Raw genomic sequence first — 24,252 nt, forward strand, 5'->3', positions numbered from 1 at the left:
AGGGGCAGGGTAGAAGCCTCTGCAATCAGCACAGCCTGTGCACAGCTCAGGAGAGCGTGCTTCGACAGCAAGCTCCCCGCTGGTGCGGTAGGGACACGGTGCAGGACCTGCAGGCGCCCTTGTGCTCAGCTCCCTGTGCGGATCGTTCCCGGTTTCCATGACTCGCCGGCCCCTCCTCTGCTCCCAGCGTTTGAAGCTGAGCTCTTTGGCCAAACAGTCCTTGCTGAAATGTCAATACGCCGCCGGGACGCCGACTTGTAGGGTTCATCATGGTTTCCAGGCAGTGCGTGGCTTTGCTTCTCTGCTTTCTGCTGCTGATTCCTCTTCCTCTGGACGCAGGTACGTCGCAAGGGAATGGCTGCAATTCCGTTTACTGGCAGCAGACCTCTCTGCTGGTACACTGGCATACTCCTTACCGCGAATTTTGAGTGCTGTCGCACACAGAAATGTTTGTCCTGCCTCTGGCTGTGCCTGTGAGCTGTTTGAAAGCTCTTGTTTGCTTTCAGTGATGGCATCCATGTGCTTGTTTTGCCAGCTGAGGAAAATCCCTTCCACGCTCCTGTGTGCATCTATCACCTCACCGCACAGGCAGCAGGTCAGCCATCAGCTGTCCGCCCATGAGGTGAAAACAGGAACCTGGATTTATTGTTATTTCATGCTGAGCCGTGGTATTTTGCAAAGCAGAGAATCGATAGCCTGTCATTCAGCTGACAAGAAATGAAAGAGGGGAAGCCCGCGATGTTTCCGACGCAGTAGATGAAAGTGAGGTGGCAGTTCTTTGGTAGTTTCAGGATGTGTCTGAAAATCAGCAGTCAAATTAATAGAGCAGAACCAGTGCTTTGTGATTCTCAGGTAGCCATTGACTGGCCCTCTCAAACTGTGATGAACAAAGCTGGAAGAAATTTTTAGAAAAGTGCAAAATGTTCCAACGTAAATAAGTGGTGAATGCAGAAATGAAAGTGGGAGGGTGTCAGTATCCATGTGCATTGATACATATGTAATGTATCTGCAGCATAATTATAAACCTTTAAAGAAAGCCATATTAAATGCATACAGCCTGACTTAAAAAATCACAGCAGAACAACCCAGCTGGCATTCCTGCAATGGGCAAATATTTATCAAACACCCCGTGATATATTAGATGCATGCCACACAATACTTTAATCCTTTAAACAACTTTGAAATATGGGGAAAATAACCAGTGTTTCACACGTAATTCAGCAAATGTCCTGATTAGACATCAATGCCGAGAGAAAAAGAACTCGCCAGACAAAACTAGGCCCTCTCAGGATTCATGTTTGTGTGTATGGCTGTGAGGGTGCCTACGAGTGCATGCTTGGCTCCCCAGGTTCATCAGTCAGGTGCTTCTGAGGCCGCACCAAGCCCTCCCAGCAGGCAGGAGGCAAATCTCCCTCTTTTGTGGGTCCTGTGATGGTGGTGGAGAATGTCCTGGGGCACAGGCAGGGCATATGCACCATTTTGAACCCCTGACTCTACCCACAGTAGATGGGTTCAAGTTGGAAGTACTGATGTAAGTTGTTGATACTAAGCTCCAGAGTTCTCTACTGACATGGAGGAAAATTAAAAATAAAAAATAATTAAAAAAAAAAAAACCACAACACACAACGAATTATTTCAAGACTGGTGCTGTGTATTATGTGGAGCAAAAGTACTTTGCAGAGTTCTTCTTCGTTATCCTGAATTATGCTGGGTGGGCATAGCTGTGTGGTGTGCTTGTATCCTGAAGCTGAGGAGCAGGTCAGCATGTGGACAATGCCATCAGGTGTGGGTGAGGATCCCTGGCACAGGCTGCCCAGAGAGGCTGTGGGGTCTCCTCCTTGGAGGCCTTCCAAAGCCGCCTGGAGATGGGCCTGGGCAGCCTGCGCTGGGTGGCCCTGCTGGGGCAGGGCTGGGGCCTGGTGGCCTCCAGAGGGCCCTGACAGCCTCAACAGCTCTGTGGTGCTGTGAAAGAGTGAAAAGTTTTGAGATAAAAACAGTGAGGAGTGGAGCACTGGGGGGTTAGGGTTGACTGGCTGACCCATCACTGAGTGACTTAGTGTAGTGAGTACAGGAGCATTGGGTGTTGCCATGTCCATCAGTGCTAGATAAAGCTTGATAAATGCTTTTCAGCTGATAGAGTGGAAAGAAATTGCCCCGCATATTTTGAGACCTACAATACAAAGTGCACTGATGCTTTAGGAGTCTCTGGCACCACACTGGTATTACATGCCCTGTTCTCTTAAGGTCTGGGCTCTGTAAAATCCATCCACTTTACGTGGGAGGCACGCCAGAGGAGGGAGGCCCAGAAAGCTGTGTGCATTTGCCCAGCTTCTCATAAACAGCTCGGGAAGCAGAAAACCTTTCCTCCCTGCCCTTTCCTTCTGGAGAGCACGAATGTACGACAAACACAACATGCCACTGTTTTTCAGTCTTTCTGAAGCGGAAAGAGGCAAATGGCGTTTTACAAAGGCACCGAAGGGCCAATAGCTTCTTCGAAGAGATAAAGCTGGGGTCTCTAGAGCGAGAATGCATGGAAGAGAAGTGCTCCTTCGAGGAAGCGAGAGAGATCTACCGTGATGATGAGAGGACAGTAAGTAATGCAGGGCTGGGCAGGCGCTCCCTGTCAGGGGGATCCCCACACATGCTATTGCTTTGACACTTTAAACCATTACAGCAAGAGATCCAAGCACTTCGTGTCCTGCTCTTTGGCTCTTTGTCTTACATTTCCAGGGGGACAAGCAGGGTGAGCTGCTGGAGGGCATCCTGCATGGACCACACCAGGCAGTGCTAATTTGGGGGATGGTGGGGTAGTGGCCTCTCTCTAAGCTCCCTCCCCGGTCCCTCAGTAATTCCAGGCCTGACAATACTGTCAATTATTGCATTATTCAGAGTTTGGTTCAGTCCATCCCACCTCCTCGCTACAGAGGTCACTGATGGATGTGTGTAGTACACAATGCCCTATTTGCACATGAAAACAATGTAGAATGTGGAAAATAATGTAGTATATTTTAGGGATATATACTTTCATAAAGGCAAATGGGCATCACTGTGGCTATCCGCAAGCCATCCTGTGCTACAAGGGCTGTAGGACTTCTTCTGAGCGAATTCATCTTTAATCAAATCTCACATCTTTGTCTTCCAGAAAGAGTTCTGGCACATCTATTCCGGTAGGAGCACTCCGTCTTTTCCAGCAGCCACGAAGCTGCTCCTGCTGCCGCCGCTCTTGGCGTGATCCGGACTGACACTGCGTGTTTTTGCAGACCCCAACCAGTGTGACTCCAGTCCCTGTCAGAACGGCGGGAGCTGCGATGACCAGTTCCAGGATTACGTTTGCCGCTGTCCCGTGGAGTACGAGGGCAAAAGCTGTGAAAAAGGTCAGCACTGACATAGCTTAACAAAACAAAAACATCATCCTTGATTCAAATGCAAGGCAGTGAGATGAGTGGGAGCAATCATTATTGCTCGGCATCTTTCTAGCAGCGACAGCCACTGTTCACACCGCCCGGGGTGTTGGATGATGGATCTAACCAGCCGGCAGCCAGGCACTGCAGAGCAGAAACACAATTATTACCCTTTGAGGATTTTGTAACAAAAATTGTCTTTCGTGAACCAGCTGAGATAAAAGGAGGATTTTTATTTTCCTACCCAAGTGCTGAAGTTGCTTTGACTTAGGAGCACAGTGCAGTGAATGAATAAGAACTACATGTGCATCGTACAAAGCCCGAGGGGACAGAGCCTGCATTAATGAAGTCAGGATAAGTTTTTCCACTGATTTCAGTGGGCAGAACAAATTGACTGTCATGCTTACACTCAGAGCATGGTGAGCCCAGACGAGGACTAGGCACCCATCAGTCTCACCAGGCAGCCTCACAGCTCCCACTGCAGCTCACTACCTGCCCATCGCTTGAAATAAGCCACAAAAACTATGCCCTCATCTTCTCCCTGTACTGCTAAGCTGATCACAACCACCTTCTCTACCACCTCCTCACTTGCTAGGCTTTGTTTTTCATGGTTGCTGCACTGCAGCAGCTCCCTAGTCAGCATCTGTGAGCCCTCTCTCCTTCTACAATGACTTAGTGCAAGGCTGAGAATGGGGTGGTCCCTGTATGATTTCCTCCTGTGCCTCTGGGCCAGAGAGAGCTCATGGAAATAGAGGAGTGATTTCTACAAATGCCAACATATGTAAAGCTGCCCAGGTGGCTGAAGTGAAAGAATCTGGCTGGAAATAGTTGTTTTCTTTTCAATTTGTTTTGCAAAAGATAAGTTTTCTTATGACATGATTTATTCAGTGGTCATCCCAGAGCATCCAAATGTGCCAAATGGGAAAATACAAAATACTTCCAGTTTTTCAGCCATGAGTTATGATGGTTACCATACAATTACAATCCTTTCATCCTTTTGGAAATGTAGTGTGCTCCTGCTGAAGCTCAGATACTGCATGAATGTGGATTGATTTAATTTTAGGTGTATGCTTTTTAAGCATGGACTTTTCCTGGAATCCAGTCCTACGGAGCTTTTGCCAAGCAGTAGTAGCTTTTGACGAAATCACTGTACATAAATCACTGAAATCTGCTTGGCTGCCGTGCTTTCTTGTCGACATGTCAAGTCGTAATTCACTCTTGTTAAGTACCAAAATCCACATTCAGAAACCTTAATACTCTTTCCCCGACTTTAGCCGTGGCTGAGAAGCTGAAGTGCATGTACGACAACGGCGGCTGTGAGCAGTACTGTGCTGATGAGCAGGCTGCAAAGCGAGTGTGCTTCTGCGCGGACGATTACACTTTAGCGAGCGATGGTGTGTCCTGTATTCCCCAAGGTAAGACACGATGAGCCCGATGCTAACTCTAAGCCACCCCTGCAGGAAAACTTTTCAGCACCTACACGTTAGGAGGTGCAAAACTCTCGGATGCCAGTTCCCTGCTTCTTCTTCAAGGGCAGAGTCTAGAGCGGTGGGTTGGGGCTTCTGTTGAAGCACCCCAAAAATGCAGTCTGGAAAGTGTGCACACTGAGCCACCCCTAAAAGGGCTGGTGGGAAGTGCTGAGCTCGATTTGGGGGCTGAAACAGCTGCGTTGCTGCAGGTTGTGCAGTGCCCCCAGGACCCTGAGCTGGGAACTTCTCTTTGTAAGGGACCCACAAGTTCTCCTCTGAAAAACTGTGCAGGAACCCCCTTTCTTCCTTGAAACCTTCAAGCGTGGGGAGGAAGAAGTAGTGCCACCCATTTGTTGGGCATTAAGCTTGCAGTTAGAGCACTCACTCAGAAAATAAGGAAGCTTCCTTAGAAGATGGATTCGCTTCTGCTGGCAAAGGTTCAAAGCATGGAGTCTGCATGCCAGGATGTCTTCTCAAGGGAGGTCCTCACCTGCTAGTGATGTCCTTCAGACCCCTCTTTCCTGGCCCCACTCCTCTGGGACGTGGGGAATGTGAGCTTGAATGTCCTGGGATGGAGGAGGGAGCTGAGCCCCTGCCTCCTCTGTGGGGAGTGCGCTCACCACTGATACAGTAGACAAGAACTGAGGCACATCCCATGGCCAGGTGGTCCAAATAAAGCAGAGCAGTGGGTACTCAGGGATTTGGGGGATTTGGGAGTCAGAGCTGAGGGGTTTCCGCATAAGTAGAGGGGCTTTTGGCCTGACAGGTGAATTTTTTTCTTCTAGCTTATACTCACTGTGGTAAATTATTTTGGGGCAGTGTTGTTTCACTGTTGATCTCCAATCCATGTGAATTTGTGACTACAGACTTTGCTACCGTAATTATTTCAGCGCAGGAATCAAGAGAGGAAGATGCTTATTAAAATCAGAGAAAATCTGTTATTCTTTTTTTTCTCACCTTCTATTTAGTAGTACCAAGACACTTTTGGTATTCCTCTAGACAATATGGAGAGATATTTCTCTCACTCATCTGACAAGGTAAATTTCAGCAGGGACTACAATAGCACAAGTTCATTATGTTTCGAATACAGAAGCTGGCACTTTACTCTGTTGCAGATGCCTGCCTCAATTACTTTCTCAGAGGGGAAAAGGAGACCCCTGGGGACACACACACAATGGACAGAGCTGCAGGAGCACATGCCTACATCTAAAAACATAGTTCTGAGGGGCAATGCCCCCATGCACACACTGCAATGGAGCACTCATGCGGAGAACTGATAATGACAACCTAGCTCTCGACAACAGCAATGTCATTTAAAAAAAAAAAACAAAAACACAAACTGGTGATGTGCTTATCCCTTATTAGCAGATTCTGCAGTATCATGTGATGGGGAAGCTGCTTTTTGGAAAAGCTGAGAACAAAGAATTCAATATTCCCCACAGGCTTTAAAGCCCGTCTTCTCCTGAGCACAGAGGGGATGATGTATTATTTGTTGTTGCTTGCTTCCAGAGGGCCAAAATACCGATATCGCTGACCACGCAGTGCAAGGATACAAAACTGTGCAGCTGCCACGCTGCCAGTCCCTCCACCACCCTTCTGTCATCTCTCACCATGTGCTTGCACCTTCCAACACCCGGGCTTGTGTTGCCCTGCACACAGCATTAGAGGGCATTGTGCCACGTCTGTCCTGGTATTTCACCAGCTGCCACCAAAAGAGCGAGTCCTGCTACTCCACACCCTGCCTGTATTTGTAAAAGCCTGATGCTTTCTTTGCGTTAGCTGAATTAATTGGCACGTTCAGGCTTTTACAGAACCGTGGGGATGTTGGATTCAACTTGGCACAGACTGCAGGGCACAAAGTGATAAAGAGAGAGCACTTCTCATCCCAGTGTTACTGCAGAATGGCTGCTGGATGTAAGGAATGGCACACTCAGTTACAGCACAGCCAGCTGGCATCCCCCCAAAAAAATCCAGTGACAGACCCTCTGCTTCGTAGCAGGAAAACTCAGTTGTGTGAAGGATGTACTGAAAACACCAAGCACTGCACTGTGGCTCAGTAGCAGGCTTGGACCTCAAGACTTGCTTCTCTTATTGCCAGTCTTCACGTGCATGCTTGGGCTATAAAAGGACCTTAGACTGAGGTGTGCAGCCTGGAAGGACCAAGCCTGTGGTCTCACCATGCCACAGTTGCTGTACACTTTTAGTACAACCGAGTTAAAATCAGCAGGGCTGCTGAAAATACACAGGCTACATGGCTTGACAGAGTTGCTTCCGCTCTGAAGTCTGCAGTCTACCTCCCAGTGCTGACATATATCTTAAGCAGTTGTGTTATTTGCAAGCTCCTGTGGTACACAAATATATGTCAGTGTTGCCTGTGTGTCTGCTCTCTATTTGTGAAACCATATCTGTCTTTTTCAAAAAAAAAAAAGTCTACCTACCTGCTTTGACTTACTTACAAGAGCCCATGCAACCAGACTAGAAATTTGGTTTTCACCTCACAAAACTCCATTGAAGATGTTTATAGGAATAAGTCAGCTTGCTGTGAATTCAGTGCAATGAAATCACACTTGTTGCTCTTTTTTTTTTTTTTTATTTTCCAGTGAAATACCCATGTGGAAAAATACCAGTGCTGGCAAAAAAGAATGCAACTGCAGATGGGAGAATAGTAGGTGGCTTCATCTGTCCTCCAGGTGAATGTCCATGGCAAGTGAGTCTTCAGAAGTCTTTTATTAATTTTTTCCTTGTGAAACCATTATCTCATATTCATTATTTAAATTTTGTTATGTTCAAATCCATTAAAAGTACAATCAAATTCCCTCTTCATCCATAGCCAGCGGATACACCTGTTTCAATCACACATCTTAGCTTTGTTCTGGAGTGTCTTTTTCTGTAGTAGAGTGGTAACACAACCTCCTCTGTATCCTGACCCCCAGTCCTTATATTTACTGCCAAGAATTTTACCTGGGGACACACTCTTGGCCACTCTTGGCCGGGTCTGTACTGTAAGATGGAGAAAATGTTGGTGGAAACTCCACCTCTTCCTAAATTCTCCACACAACCAGCATAGTATTCGCAAACAGCTGCATAAAATGCCAGAAGGAAGCAATATAAAATCTGACTTTACCAAGATTTAGGTCAAAAACAGTTAAGACAGACATAATTTTGTTTTGTGTTGGCAGGCCCTTATAATACAGAATCAGAAAGAAAAGTGTGGCGGTACCCTGCTTTCCCTAGAGTGGGTGGTGACTGCAGCTCATTGTTTGGAGCACACCCATGTTAAAGAGCTCCGAGTGAGGCTGGGTATGTATCTTCCCTTTCCCATGTCATCAGACTGTGTTTGTGTTCACTTCTCATTCTAACAAGCCAGAGTGCAAACTAAAAAGTGTTTGTCCAGAGACTTTCTATCTCCATAAACTTCTACAGAATCGAATTGCTGTCTGACATGCAATCAATAACTTTTCCAGGTGAATACTCAGTAATTGATGATGATAAAACTGAGCAAGAAAGTGGAGTTACCAATATAATCATGCACGAAGGATACAGGTACGGACAAGTCAATAACGACATTGCCCTCCTGAAACTGGAAACACCTGTGAACCTCACTGATTACGTGGTGCCGATATGTTTGCCTGAAAAACGGTTTGCAGTGTATGAGCTGTCCTCCATCAAGTTCTCCACAGTGAGCGGGTGGGGACGTCTGCTAGATGGAGGTGTTACTTCTTCTTTTCTGATGAGAGTTGATTTGCCACGTGTAAAGACACAAGAATGTGAGAAGCAGACCGATTTAAATATTACAGAGAACATGTTCTGTGCAGGAGACCTGACTGGCACTAAAGACTCCTGCAAGGGAGACAGTGGTGGACCTCATGCTACGAAGTACAAGAACACTTGGTTTCTGACTGGGATTGTCAGCTGGGGAAGGGGCTGTGCTGTTAAAGGCACCTATGGGGTTTATACGAGGGTATCCAAATACATTGACTGGTTGAAGAAGTCCATGGACTCATAATGCTGAATCAGGGCATTTCCAGATTGTGTTATTGACCCTTAATCCCTCTGTGACACTTTCCTATTGAAGCATTCCTTCATTAACTTAGATATGTGGTACACGAGGTATTACTGATGATTTGGAATGAGTCTAATGCCTGCCTGAATACATCAAATAATTTCTATATTGTTGTAAACTCGAATATCTACATGTCAAGCAGGCACAGAAAGGCCATATCAGACCCGCTGCAGAGTCCCTTTCATTCTTCATCCATTTTTTGGTAATAGAGCTAGATGTTGAAAGAAAGACTGTCAGTAATGTGTCAAGCACACCATGATCCTTCCTTGGGCTACCCTCCCACCCTCTGGTTATCAGTGAGGTACAGGTTTCCTGAGCAAGAAGTTGCATTAGTTTGAACAGTCATGAATGAACCCATTCTTCCATAAACAAGTGCAATCTCTTCTGAACACATTTACACTTCTGGCTTTCACGACTTCCTGTGCTGATGGGTCCTGAAATATAATGATGCAATGGCAGAAGAGAGAAGAGTTTCTTTTAGATCATGCTAAGTAAGGTAGCTTACTCTTGTAGTGGCAACAGGTAGATTTGAAAAGGGAGGACTGTTCTTCAGAACAAGAAAGCTGGAAAAAGGTTAATTCCACATTTACAGGTCCGCTATGAAAATTTGATTTTAGTCTTCTGGCACCAAATATTATTGCAATAAGGCTATTAAGTGGAATATTCAATCCTAAATTTATGAATGGTGAAGAACGCCACTGATTTAATCTTATCTTTGCCTTGTTATTATGATCATCAATACAGAATGAAAACAAGCAAAAGGGAATGTTTGTTTAATTTGTTGGCCAGTATAGTCTAACAGTGAAATGGTGTCCTCTGTCCTTTGGCTTAAAGCCAGAACAGGAGAAAAATATGATCATCTGCAAAACAAAGACAGTCCAAAGACAGTTCTCTGAAGCCTTAATGTGTACAAGGGAGAACCTGAGGAGCTCTGAGCATGCCACAGACTACATCTTTACAAAATGTGTTTCCTTAATGTAAGCATGAGACCAAAAAAAAGAAAAAAAAAAAGGTAAGGGAAATCACAGATGAAACTGAACATGGGATTAATAATTTAAGTACATTATGTAAATCTTATGCTTTGGATTCATTCAAATCATGCTGAATATCAGCTCAATCACAAAGGCTTATCAGTTAAAGAGGACACTTACTGTTGACTGTGGTCTGTGACTGGGGGAAAACACTGACATTATACGGTACATACCCCATGCAATACTGAACATCCTATAATCTGCATTACGGACACAGAATGGTGGGCTACTTATTTAAGAACTGAATTGGGAAAGGCAGCAAACTCCAGAGACTCGGGAAACAAGAGGTCTTAGACTATGAAAACACAACCCAGAGGTTCTAATTATTCCTAAAGAAATAACAAGACCAGACCCACTGGGGGGAGAGAAAATAAAAAAGGAAATCATATACACCAGCAGAAGAAGCATGCAGAACAAAGAGAAAATTGGGAAAATTCCCATGGAGAAAGGTGACTAAGGGCAGCAGCCAGCAAATAAAATCTGATTTTCACTGAGACAAGGCACTCAGCATTGCAAAATCACCCCTCCAGGCCCCTCGAGCTCGAATAGCTTTGGGTTTTGCAGACTCCACGGGATGACTTCTTCTGTGTAAATATTGATATTTATGAACAGATCATCTTGCAGAAAAAGGGCAAAACACAGACAAAAACCCCAAACAGCATTAATGGCTGCACAGCGTGACTTTTTCATAATAAAGCCAGGTGTTAAGCATATCTTTAACATAACAGCCTGTTTAAACAAGCAGAGGAGACGAAGCAGACGCAATGGGCAGGATTTTGGCAGCACCTCAGCTGGGGCCTCCCCGGCGCACAGAGACCTCACTGGGCACCACACAGTGAGACTCCAAAAAACGGGGAGATGGAGGACAGATCTGGGGCACATCTCCTTGATCAGGGGACCCCTTCCCCACCACAGGGCACTGAGCGAAGATGGCAAAACAACGCTGCTGGCATGGAGCAGCGCAGACGGGCCCTGGGGGTGTGAGGAGGCAGTCGGTGACGGTATCGGGGTGCGGGGTGTCGGGGTGCAGGGTATGGGGTGGTTTTGGGGGGGGAATGTCCAAAACCATAGGTTTTGGAGCGGGAGGCCGAGGCCTGGCTTTGCTCCCAAGGCGAGCCCCACACCTGCCAGCACCAAGCTGGGCAAGGCCAGCCTCGGCCAGCCCTTGCTTAATAACGTGATGATTCGCTTCCCAACTTCCCCCTGAGAAAATGGCTTAATTAAAAAAAGCCAGCTTCCTTGCTTTTTGGTTTCTGGTGTTGTTTGTTGTTTTTTTTTTTTTTTTTTAAAAAGTAGAGCCTCATCATCGGTCAACCCCCCCCTCCCTCCCCCAGCTGAGAAATCCCGCGGCGGCTTTCCCCCTTCCAGGCGCTTCCGCTATTTCTGGGCAGGGTGAAGCAACGCCGCCGCAGTCTCTCCCCGCCCGGGGAGGTGAAGGCTTCAGCTCCGTCCCCTGTCGCCATCCCTGTCCCTGTCCCCGTTCCTGTCCCCGTCCCGCTCCGCTGGTAGCTGCGGGGAGCCCCCTGCCACCATGGCCGGCCGCCTGCTGCTCCTCCTGCTCTGCGCGGCGCTGGCAGACGAGCTCCACGCTGAAGGAGGAGGTAAGGCAGCAACTTTTTTTTTTTCAGAAGGGGAGCCAAGGGGTCTAGGATGAGGAGGATGTCCCCTCCTGATGTTTTTTTGGGGGCTGCTGTGGAAATGCCTGGCTGGAGGTTTGATACCCAAAGCGGCAGAGGGCTCTGCTGCACCCCTGTCCTGAGCTGCATCTCAGCGGTGAGCAGCTGACGGGGGACACCTGGGGTGCCCCAAAATTGCTGCTGGGTTTCAGCAGGGAGGTGGGGATCCCAAGGGGTCCTGAGGTGCTGTGCCTTGCCGTGTCCCCCTGTGAAATGGGGTCTGTAGCGCTGGGAGGAGAGCTGCCCACTAAGCGGGGTGTGCCGGAGGTCGTGGGGCTCCAGGCGGGCTCGGCTGGGTGCGCTTGGCCGTGGGCTGGGGCGCAGGGGGATGAGCACGTCCTGCCTCTGTTTGTGCTGCGAGGGTCAACATCAAAGTTCAGGACTGAAAGCCACACCGTGTGGCTTTTCAAAAGGCATTAACTCTTCCTTCAGTGAGTCAGCCTACCTGGGTTTTAAAATAAGGTCCTCTGCAGGTTGCTAGGGTGTCCTAGTTGAGGTGACCAACGCTCATTGCTCCTCTGTGTTTTCAAAGAAAGAAGGATGACAGGGAGCTTTGGAAAGAGGGCAGCCAGCCTCAGAAGACTAATCGGCTAGCTGAAGTTTACAAAAACATCTTACAGTGACGATGGGGAGGCAAAGGAATAGAGTGGCAATAACCCCACCAGCTGCATCCTGTCACTTTCCCGTAACGGCAGAGAGGGATTTGAGGACAAAGAAGACAGTGGGTGAATGAACTAACAGTTGCTGAGCTAGAAGTTACAAGCACTTTCTGTAAGCTGTCCTTGCAAGGAGCATTTTCAGAATAAGTGGGACTCCAAAGTACGCATGGGTTCTGTGGTAGTGCTTAATACAAATAGCAGTAGCAGAATTTGACTCCCTGTGGCTGATCTACCAATTTCAGTGGAAGCAGAGTAAGTTTCCTCCATAGCTGCTTAGAGCATATGAAATTATATGATTACTGATCAGCTAATTTACTTATTAGTGCATTGAGATGCGTGAAGAATGCTCCAGAAGGTACATGCATGCTGCCCACTGAGTGTGAGCCTTCAAGACCCACCTGCAGCACTGCCTTCCACACTCCAGTCTGTGATTGGAAAGTATTTTTTCCTATTTAAATTTCAGGTGTGCAGAACATAACGCCAGCTCTTGTTACTGCAGAGTAACAGGACTGCTCATGAGCTGAGTTTTCGTGCCTCTGATCCTTCAGTTTCAATCAACAGCTACCTGTGTCTTAAACTTCAAGGCAGGAGATCTCACGTGTGACGCCAACCTTTTAAAAAATAAAATAACCCAGCAATCTGACCTCGAGGTGTACTTTCTTTAGATGCTAAGCTGACATTTGTTTGCTTCTGTTCTTCATTAAATCTTCAAATGCAGCTCTACTTGCAAACGTAGCGGTAAGGTAAGAATGCTACAAAAGACAATTAGGAAGTGATGTTAAGACTGAAGTAAGACCCCAGGGCAGTGCAGTGGGATTTGGGGTAGTGCAGGACAGTAGATCTCACACACGGGCAGTTTCTTTTCTGAAGGTGGGACTGTGAGACAGCTCTTCCCATCTGTCAGTAGAACCCCATGCTGTCTGAAGTCACTGCGTCATGAGTCTGTGTGGTGGTTACCTTCTGGACCACCAGCCCCTGGAGCAGCCCGTGGTGTTGCCTGGTTGTCAGATTTAAAACCAAATCAAGAACTGCAGTCTCCCTGGCCTGCAGAGTGGCTGGGAAAGTCATTCTGTTCAAGACTGGAGTCTAGAGCAGGAGCAACAGAAATAGAAGCCCTCAGCAGCAACCTGCATGTTCTTATTTTCAAGACTAACAACAGCAGGACAGAGTTTTGTGTGCCTCTAGTTTGTCTGGGAGCTGCTGATTCTGAGAGAGATCCTGAGATGTATCAGTCTCTGTGAGGACTGAGATGACAGGTACCATTGCTTATGGGTGGAGAGGTGAGAGGGTCTGTTTTGGTTTTGTTTCTACCTCATTTATTTCTAATGAATTTATACCACCACTAAACGTAACCCAGCAATTGTATCATTTTCTCTGCTGTCTAGTATTCATCAAGAAAGAAAGTGCTGACAAATTCTTGGACAGACCAAAACGTGCTAACTCCTTTTTGGAGGAAATGAAACAAGGCAATATTGAAAGGGAGTGCAATGAGGAGCGCTGCTCTAAAGAAGAGGCAAGAGAAGCCTTTGAAGACCAGGAGAAAACGGTAAGGATGAACTAATATGAAACACAGGCCTGTATATTTCATGTTTGCAAAATACTACTAAAGTATTGTGAGCTGGACATCAACACTTACAAGTTATTGTTGATCGCTTAACACAAAGTGTGAAGTAGTGGTTTTGACTGTGGCTGGAATTGCTAAGGCATACGCATATCAAAACAGTCTTAGTTCCTCTCTTGCCAAGTCGGGCCAAGTTAAAGTTTCCATTCTTTTACCTGTTCTGATCTGCCTAATTGCCATTGTAAGGTATTTGACCTTTACATGATTCAATACTCCTTGTGTTAGAACTATTTTCACCCTATCTGTGTGGCATAGCTGACTGACAAGACTATATTCTTAGATGGAGAGTCCATGGGAAGGTGGGGTTGGCAAATACTGACCTGGAAGTTCACATGAATGTTTTTCCACATTTGTCTCAAGAGGCTTTGCAGGGCTTATCATTTTCTGGCCATCTTTCCATCATTTGAATTGACAGAATGTGTATTGTGGACAGTCCTTATATGCCTTAATGTTAAATTCCCACGTGGAATGAGGTTTGTATGTGTGGCTCTTGTGTCACCTTCCCTTCCCTGGAGGCTGCTTAACTTTACCTAGAAGTGTGAGCAGTTCAATTTAAGTCTCCCTATAATTAAAGGGAGACTTAAAGAGATGGGGCAAGGTGGTGGGCAGGTAGAAAAGGTAATATTTGAAAATTTGAAATGACTTGGTGGTGGAGGGGAATTGGGAACCTTGGTTGCATGTAGCTATGTGGCTGTTAAGAACAGCCCTGAAATGGGAGTCAAGGCTAGACTCATTTCACTGTGGAATTCCTGGCTGGCCAGAATGTTCTTGGAGTGGCCCTGAGGTGACCTGGGTGAGGAGTCATGGATGCTACACCAGGACACTTCAAAGTGTAAAGGTTGGCTGATCAATAGCAGAACCAGCACAGCCTGTTCTGCCTGGTGACCAGACCTCACTGGAAAGGACAGACAGCATACCTGGAGTCCTCAGTGAGAAGGAAAGAAGAACAGAAATTGGACAAAATATTATTAAATCTCAGGATTTCTGAGGTCCAGCTTCATAGGGTTACATGAGAAGGAGACTGAGAATTTGATGTTACAGGAATGTAACTAAAGTTAGTCAAAACCAAGGGCAAGATACAGGTATGCTAGAAATCAAATGCCTTATGCTGAGTGGGTCACATTAGGAACCCCCTAAGCAGGTTCAGGTATTTCTGAAAAATGCATGAGACTTGTTTCTCTTGTTTCTCTTTCAACTTGTTTATGGTTGAACTAGATGATCTTATGGGTCTTTTCCAACCTAAATGATTCTATGATTCTCTAGAGGTGTGCACTAGAGATGGTTCATTCATATGGTTTTAATTAATGAAATGGCAATATCAGGCTGCAAGACATTGTATTTACCTGTAACTTAAATGTTTCCTGAAAATTATTAGCTATGAGTATCCTCTCTATGAAAACTCTGATACTTTTCTGAAGAACTGAATTCAGTAATTCTCATCTAACTCTTTTTGTCTTCTTTTATTTCCCTCTCCTTGCACCTGCCTGTAGGAGGAATTCTGGAACATCTATGTAGGTAAGGAACACCCTGCACTTGTTTAGAAAATTAAGCCTCCTTATTGCAAGATGAAAAAGGATGCACCTCTTACATAACCACTTCCTGCTGCCTTGCTTACTCTTCTCGCTGTGGGATGCCCTCACTTTTGTGTTTCCTCTGAAAGAGGAACCTGATTGATTTACAGCCTTGCTGTTGCTTGAACCCAGTCATTTCATTTGAAGGCAAGGTCCAGCTGCCTCCAGTTCCTGGGATGACCTTTGTCATCTCAAAAAAAGAATACTGACCCTTTGTAGATAGCCAGAAGCAGAAGCTGGGCCTCTGGCTCTGCCAGCTAGTTATCCTCCAGAAGGTCAACCCAGGATGGAAGAGTCCAAGATGCAAAGAAGAGGGTGGCACTTACATGCTTTAGCCAGCACAACCTATTAATCTGCATTGCACAGTTTCTTGCCAGTTTTATGTCACCTTGCATGCCACAGTGTTGTTGGTTTCTGTAAAGTAGATCATTTGGTGGGAAATGTTTTCTACAGAACTCTTTGGCGTTCAAGGAAGACATACAGCAGATTAGCAGATACTGTTTGCCAGTCTTTTCTGGTTTTTCTTTTCTTTTCTTTTTTCCTGAAGGTCTGAGTTGTACTTATTAGGATTCTGTTGTTCATAATCATTTCACATGTGCAGATTTTTAATGTATTAGTGTTTGGTAATGCGTTCTTCTGAAAGTATGTGTTCAGCCCACATGTTAGGAGGAATACTTCAAAAATGTAGACCAAAGACTGCTCAGCTCCGTCTTCTGAGTCTGCAGAAAATTGAAGACAGTCGCCACAAAGAAGATGCAAACTTTCACAATCCTCTAAGGAGGGGGATGAACTCTGCAACCTAAAGGGCGAAGTTTGAAGCAAAGCCTGCGTCAGTGCTACAGTGAACAGGAGTGGAAAATTTCAGACCGTTCTCTCATGAGAATACAGGCAGTGGGACATCAGTGCCAGTGCTCTTAGCGGAAATGCCAATTTCATACATCTTAAACCACAGTCCACGAATTGCTTTATTGGTGTTCAGAAGTTTTGAAAACCACAGCTGCCCTCAGCAAAGTTGCTAGAACAATTGTGTCTTGTTTCCTTTTTTAGTGGGGGGATTCTGCAATGTTTTTTGTGCAATATTGACATAAAACTCAGTCCCACACCAGCAACTACAGTACAGGGGAACACTGTGCACGTATGGTTTCTAACAGTAGGCTGCTGCTCAGCTAAGGCCACTACAGAATAGGGCAGGCCTCGTGTGTGCCTTTCTTTTGCTAAATGGTGGTCTTGCTTTCCCACTGTTGAGGATGGGCATCAGTCTTCCAGCACCTCCGTGGTGGACCTCACTTGGAGTGCTGTTGTTTGTGGCCACATTCAGGTACAGAAGGGACGTAAAATGTAAAATGGGCAGCACACCAAGCCCAGCAGATGATCCCTGTGGCAGATGTAGCTGCAGAAGATGAAGTCACAGGTCAGAGGCATCTTGTAGGTTGCAAGCTGGATCTATAGGATGAGCAATGTCTTGCATCTTGGGTCCGCTGTGGGCACTGCTGTTCTTCCAGGTGCTCCAAACAAGAGCAGAACAGGTGGCAACATTCAGAAATATGAAGGCTGTGAATCTCCAGCAACTAATTAGCAAGCATCAATTCCCCAGATCTCCTGCTTGTCTTATCACACATTCCAGAAGAGCCTGGCATCATACGAGGCAGGAATGCACTTGTTGCTGTATGGGAGAGATCGAGGTAGCGAGCATCGGTGTAGGAGAGTGAGCTGCTTTTGTGAGGGTGGGAGAAGAGGCTGCTGTGTGGCACATTCCCCCAAATGTGGTGCAGCCTCATTTTTCTACTTGTAACTGTATTTGTGAAGTATGTGTGGCTGTGGCTGGGGCCAGCCAGTTGTGTCCAGGTCTTGGAAAGGAAGGGAGGTGACAGAACTATGTTTAATATTGAGATCCCAGCTTAAATACAGGGAGCATGAGGCAAGAGCTAAATCTTTGAGGTCTAAGCTCACACCTCAATAGATAAAATGGGACAATTGTGGTACTGTAAGCATGAAACAGGAATTTGGCCGGCACACATGGATTTAGCAGAGCTTTGTAAACATTTTGTTTTGTTTTGTTTATCTTCTGATTAATACGCTGGTATCTGGTATATTTAAATAAGTGGCGCTGCAGGCAAAACACATGCATGTGGGACGAGATGACCTTTAAAGAAATAAGAGTTGAGTTGTCCTCATTATGTGGAAATTGCAGGGAAATGCCTTGGACAGTAGTTGCAACATGGAAATGTCCCATCTGCTTTTCCAGTCTTCACTGTAAATGATGTACACTTGGACAAGCAAGTATGAATTTATCTTCTTAGAAAAAAAAAAGCTGTAACTATACAGTAGCCACCAAAAGCAGATTGCAAAACTGAGGATGTGTATATGAATCATGCTGACTTGGAATGCCTGCAGTTACTCTTGCTTGCCTGGGAAGTGGCTGCTCACAGGACATACGTTTTAAACAGAACAATGAAAGATTGCTTGTGAAAACTAAACCCCCTTCAGAGCTCACTAAAAATGCTTGCTCTCTTACAATTTACTTTTTTTAATTTTTTTTTTTATAGATGGCAACCAGTGCAGCTCAAATCCTTGCCACTATGGTGGACACTGCAAGGATGGAATTGGTTCCTACACTTGCTCCTGTTTGGATGGTTATCAAGGCAAGAACTGTGAATTTGGTAGGTTTCTCCTTCAAAGAGCTGTGGCAGTGAGTTTACCGGGTTGCAGAACCATAGGGAGTTAACACTCCCTTAACAAAGATTAATTTCCTCTTAGAAAAATACATGGAATAGGATGGCAGTCAACAGAGAGCTGAAAGCCAGTGCCAGAAGCAGAAAGCCTTCAGGCTCTACAGCTGGATAATATTAGCAAGTGCTCCAAATTCACACTTCTTCCAAACAAAACCCTCTTAAGTATCAAAGTCCTCTTTACATGAGCTTGAACACCCAAAATATGGCAATAAAACTAAGTTCTAATATATTATTATAACTGATAGCAAACCTTGGACTCCAAGCTCTGAAGTATATCCTCGCTGCTCAGCTCACAGCAGTGAAGAACCAAAGAAAGCAGATCTCAGTAGACAATGCAGAGACTTTTCCAGCCTTGCAAAGAATCCTTTTCTTTCATAGCCATCTTTCCTGAGTCTCACATCTGTGCCCTACAGCTACTTTCCTAATGATGTAATGATGTCACTGGAGCGTGTATTGGTTGCCCAGAAGAGTGGAGGGTGTGGAACTGAAGTTAAGAAACAGGACAGAGGGGAATGATGGAGAGCTGATCTTTTTAGGGCAGGAGGGATGAATCATGTGAGGATTTATCAGTAACTACACTTTCGTGATAGCGGTTTCAAAAAGCTAGCACTTTTTGAAGCTCACTGTGATGTGGTCAATGTGTGCACATGGGTTTAGCAAGTACGTTTCGTGCAGTGGATGTGGTTGCTTTGTAAGGCATAAGCAAAATTTCGCCACTCGTGCTGTTACCCATTTTAATGGGTTTCAAGTGTTTTACAGGGGAACTACAGATCCTCTTTGAAGAGTGCAATTTAATTTCGTGAGATCCGCAAAGTCAGTGTTTATTTACAGTTGTTTTTTTCGAACTTACCTCTTTTATAGTTATACCAAAGTACTGCAAAATAAACAACGGTGACTGTGAGCAGTTCTGCAGCATCAAAAAAAGCGTGCAGAAGGATGTTATGTGTTCCTGTGCGAAAGGATATGTTCTAGCAGAAGATGGCAAACACTGTGTTTCATCAGGTACAAAGTCACATGATAAACTAATAGCAATACTGGTGAGGCTTGTTTTAGTTAAAGAATGTGTTTTGAACCATCAGTGTTGTACATGGCGTAGATTTAAGACTGAGACCAACCAGCTGGTTTGTATTTTTGAAGTCTTCCATGTGTGAGGTGACATGATGGTCTTCTCAGAACCTAGCTGACTGAGAACCCTTTGCAGGGTGCCTCTCACAGAATTTCCTGAGGAAATAAAGTGGAAAACTATAGCTGTATCTTGCTTATTTGAACACTAATGCTCCATATAAAATAGCAGCTCACAAAAACGTTTCTACTTCTGATTTCAGTTAACCTAATCAAATAGTAACTGCTGACATTAAATAGTTAAGATTGACGCTGTTCAAAGTGTTCTAATTGTTCCAAAAAATGGGGAAAGAGGGATGAGTCAACGGTATGCTCCTGACTTTGTTTTTTTTATATCCTTTACAAGTAATGATGAATTGCCGTCATGAGCCATATTCCTAAAATAGAACACTCAGTTTCCTAATTAAGATGGTTTTAATAAGAGCTAGTACACGAATATAGCAATGTAAACAATAGAAGATGACTTTAAATACTTTGAAAACACTGTCCAGAGACTGAGCCTACAGAAGAGTTTTAGGAGTAGCAAATGGATTTCATTTTTCCAGACCATCTGGTCTTTTTTTGCATCTTCCTAAGCTTTGTTAGTCTTGAAAACAGCTGCATAACTTATTTATTGTGAGATGGTGTTGTCAAGTTTCGTCTTATGTGGGTCTTTCTTTTCTAATTGTAGTATTATTGTCTTTACAGTAAAGTACCCTTGTGGAAAAGTTTTTGTCAAAAGAAAAAAAAGGTCTGTTATTTTACCCACTGAGAGTAGCAATGTAACTAGTGAGCAGGATGGCCCCTTCCCAAATGGAACAAGTCTGGAGGAGGAGATTGTTACTACCACAGAAAGCCCAACCCTCCCTCCTCGCAACGGATCGAGTATCAAGACTCCCTATGTGGATACCAGGATAGTAGGTGGTGACGAGTGTCATCTTGGCGAATGTCCATGGCAGGTAAATCTGGGGTCTGTGTTCTGCATGAAAGCAGCACATGTTTCTGAGGGAAGCTCTGCAATTGTTCATTTAACCTGTTTGCCTTCTGTAGTACACAGTTTGTAGCTGTTTGGGCACTTAGGTGTATTGTTTTGCAAACTGCAGCTTTAAAATATCAAAATGAAAGGTTTTATGCCACTTTAGGTGGTGTTGCTTTTAACCTGTAACCCGACAGGGCTTTTGAGTGATGCTGGCCCAACACCGTTCCCTTTGCAGCTTGTGTTCCAGTGCTGTCCAGCCATAAGCTGCTTGTTCTGGCAGAGTTGTCCTGCTTCTGCCTTTCTTTGTCATCCCGTTCAACCTTTCTGAGGCACAATGACTCCCCTTCTCTGTTTCTCTGAGGGAGGTGCATCTTGGTGCTTGGTGCTTGAGGTGCTTGGTGCTTTTCCATGTTGATCTGCTCATTCACTGGGGCCACTGCTCTAATAGTCCAATTCTGCATGGGAATAGTGTTGTGTAGATCTAACACAGGTAAGAGGAGGTGCCCAGGGTAATGCTGGGCACAAAGCTTAAACCCTTTTAGTAGGTTCCCGATCTATGGCTTGGAGAGCACTACTCAAGCTTAACTAAATCAACTTTTAGCTGCAAAAGCCATGACCTGGCAAAGTTGTGCATATGCTGAGGAGGTTATATTCAGACTCAGAGCCTCTGTTTAGCATGGAGTTATGCTTGCTTGTTCTCAGTCTGGACTGAGTACTTAGAGGTGTAAGTTTGGACAAAATCCCAGTGCTAGATGAAGGTGTAGAACCACATGCTGTTTGCCTTTGTCCTGCACCCTTCTTCCCTGTCCTCTAAGATAGCAGTGCCTTTAGGCAGTATACCCAACAGCTTGTCAGAGGCAGCACTCATTTGCTTCACAAATACGCTTTCATAACTAAGTTTTCCTCTTGATTTCAGACCAGCCAAAATGAATTCCTGTCTTCTGCACACTTGGAGTGTCAAACGGGAACAGAACATAGACAGGAATTTTTTGGGGTAGTAACTCCCCCAGGATGGGATGATTTGGGAACTGCATGCTCCTTGCTCAGTCAGTCAGCATCTGGTTCATGGAAGATTTTACTAAAAAGGTGCACTGTGAGGTGGAGAAGTCAAACCTCTATGTCGTATAAAGATAGCTGAGATTCTCTGACAGTACATACCAATCTGTAGCAAATGCACATCTGTATACAGGACCAGGAGAAATCTGCAGAGTGGTGCATATGTGCTGCTGTATTATGCATATATGCAGTCTGCAGAGAAAGCAATTACCTGCTTATAGCTCACTGAAGTTAAACTGCTCTTTTTAATTCTGCACTTCCCCTTGTTTTCTCCCACAGGCTGTTCTGATCAATGAGAACGGGGAAGAGTTTTGTGGCGGAACTATTCTGAATGAAAATTTCATCCTTACTGCAGCTCATTGCATGAACCAATCCAAAGAGATCAAAGTTGTTGTTGGTAAATGGCTACTTATTTTGTTCCAGTGATGTCTGAGCATGTGTTGCAGATTAATTCTCTGGGCTCTAAAACCCATGTTAGATGTACTCATATCACTTTCTTTATTATTAGTTTTGTTGTTGTTGTTGTTGTTCTGCTTTCTATTCCTTCCTGTTATTGCATGAATCCTGTTTTGTAATCACTGGGGCAGCTGATCTAGAAGGTGATAATGGTGCATCCGTTTCTTCTTTGCCAGATAGTTGGAAAGGATTAAGAACAAATATTCTAGAAGTGTTGGGTAGCACTGCACTCATCAGAGCAGTGCTTCTTCAGGAGGCTCATAATTTTTCCTTGCAAGCGTGAAGCACACTGACTTGTTTCTAGAGGAACACTCAGGAAAGCTGTGACACACTGGCTAGAGGAAGAAACTTGCTCACATTAAGTCACTGCTTCAATTCTGAGGCATGATAATAGATCAACACAACTTTGTGTTTGCACTGTTTTAGTCCTGACCCTGAACAGATTCTCTTCCCTGACAAACATCTGGCTCAAGCATCTGTAAGAGCTTCCACCCCTATTTGCATTAGTTTAGCTGAATAAGTTTATGCTGATTTACATAAACTCTTACAGAAATCCCCATTGACAAAACCTTGAAGCCGAAACTGCATCCAGGTGCTTCTGATAAATTTACACTTTTACACTCTTACAGTTTACTTGTAAAGTACAAAGGCTTAGGCGAAGTGGCAGCAATGGGAATACTCATGTCCTCTTTTTATCAAGTCTTTTCTTTATTTCTTATACTATATCCATATTAATGACCCTTTTAATAATCTCATTACAGGTGAAGTGGATAGAGAAAAGGAAGAACAGTCTGAAACAACGCACACTGTGGAAAGAATACTTGTTCACTCTAAATACATCGCCGAGACTTACGATAATGACATAGCCCTAATAAAGCTGAAGGAACCTATAGTACTTTCTAAGTACATTATCCCAGCATGCCTCCCAGAAGCAGACTTTGCTAATGAAGTTCTGATGAACCAAAGGTCTGGGATGGTTAGTGGCTTCGGGCGTGAGTTTGAAGGTGGAAGACTTTCCAAAAAACTTAAAGTGCTTGAAGTCCCCTATGTTGATAGGAACACTTGCAAGCAATCCACTAACTTTGCGATAACAGAGAACATGTTCTGTGCTGGTTATGATACAGAGCAAAAAGATGCTTGTCAAGGAGACAGTGGAGGCCCCCATGTAACCAGATACAAGGATACTTACTTTGTTACTGGAATTGTTAGCTGGGGAGAAGGGTGTGCAAAGAAGGGCAAATACGGTGTCTATACCAAACTGTCCAGGTTCTTACGCTGGGTAAAAACAGTCATGAGACAAAATTTGTAGCAACGCGGTTCTCAATCCTTCTGTTAATGAACAAGGTGCAGTTTCTCTAATGGAAACTTTTTTTTTTTTTTTTTTTTTTTTTTTTTTTTTTTTTTTTCCCCACATCTGCTAAATGAGCTGTCTGTTTGCTCAAGAGATTCCACCAGAGGTTCCTGGAAATAATACGAACCCCCACTAATCATGATGAAAGTGGGAAGACCAGGACTTTAGTCCTCTAGTGACGTGTACTGCAGCCAGCTGGCTCAGTAGGGAGCTTGTTCCTACTAGAGCTTTTTAGCTTCTACCTGTGGATGTTTTTAGAAGATGAAGGGAGCATGGAAGCTTCCTTCCAGGCAAAAGCTGAGACACAAATAAGTATGCATTATGTGTTGCTAAATAACTACATTTCACAAAACTGCCTGCTTAGGTCACAGCAGCTAAATAAAATGTGGTTTTGCTTTTTATGGATTGTATTTCACCCTAGTTTAATTTGAACACTTGTTTTCTGCTCCTTCAGAAAAAAAAAAAAAGAAAAAAAAAAAAAGTGCATATTCACTGTTTCCTGTATCATGATCTGGATTGTGTATGGCTGAGGATCAGAGAGGTCCTTGCGTGTGCAGTTTTTCTAGGTGCTACTGTAAGGTGCGTTACTGATGTATATCAGCATCTGAAATAAAACATTATTTCTTTTTTGTTCTTTTTTATTTTTTTTTATTCTCTCCAGTCAACTTACACATATGAAGACAAAGTCTCATTTGAGAGTGAAAAAAGTGCATGCCCCTAAACAAGTGCACGACACAGTTCACTTGCCTTATGTCAAGGCTGATGAGAAAGTAGAGAATGGATGGGAGGAATTTAAGTCTTCCACTGGCCTAAATAGCATTAAAGGGCAAGTTAGATGCCATGATACTAATTTCTTAGAAAAAAGCAAACATCCAGTGATTTCTCATATGTCTGTCCAGGTACTACTCTGCTTTGTGCTGTAAGGTTTCCCAGCAGTAGTGACACTCCTGTTATTTTGTATATGAAGTCAAGCATTCCTCCATACTTTCTTCTTCAAACCTTCTTAGCCTCAGTCCTAGTCACAGAAATCATGTAATAATTTTTAGTGGAAGGGACATATTAAAGCCATCTGGTCCAACCCCATGC

General features: G+C 44.7%; 1 protein-coding gene across 1 annotated transcript; it reads left to right on the top strand.

The window, feature by feature from the left end:
- Nucleotides 1-269: 269 nt before the first annotated feature.
- LOC311209135 (coagulation factor X-like) lies at nucleotides 270-23,743 on the top strand (the record flags this gene model as incomplete). The annotated part of the gene is made up of 16 exons (XM_084286314.1): nucleotides 270-339; nucleotides 2,430-2,590; nucleotides 3,143-3,167; nucleotides 3,261-3,374; nucleotides 4,676-4,816; nucleotides 7,471-7,577; nucleotides 8,050-8,170; nucleotides 8,335-8,872; nucleotides 11,402-11,565; nucleotides 13,685-13,845; nucleotides 15,411-15,435; nucleotides 18,038-18,151; nucleotides 19,085-19,225; nucleotides 20,033-20,283; nucleotides 21,639-21,756; nucleotides 22,577-23,743. The coding sequence occupies 16 exons, from the start codon at nucleotides 270-272 to the stop codon at nucleotides 23,122-23,124; spliced, it is 2,799 nt and encodes a 932-aa protein (XP_084142440.1). The 3' UTR covers nucleotides 23,125-23,743.
- Nucleotides 23,744-24,252: the final 509 nt, after the last annotated feature.

This window comes from Netta rufina, assembly GCF_964035555.1.
Source record: "Netta rufina genome assembly, chromosome: 1".
In the NCBI taxonomy this organism is placed as follows: Eukaryota; Metazoa; Chordata; class Aves; order Anseriformes; family Anatidae; genus Netta; species Netta rufina.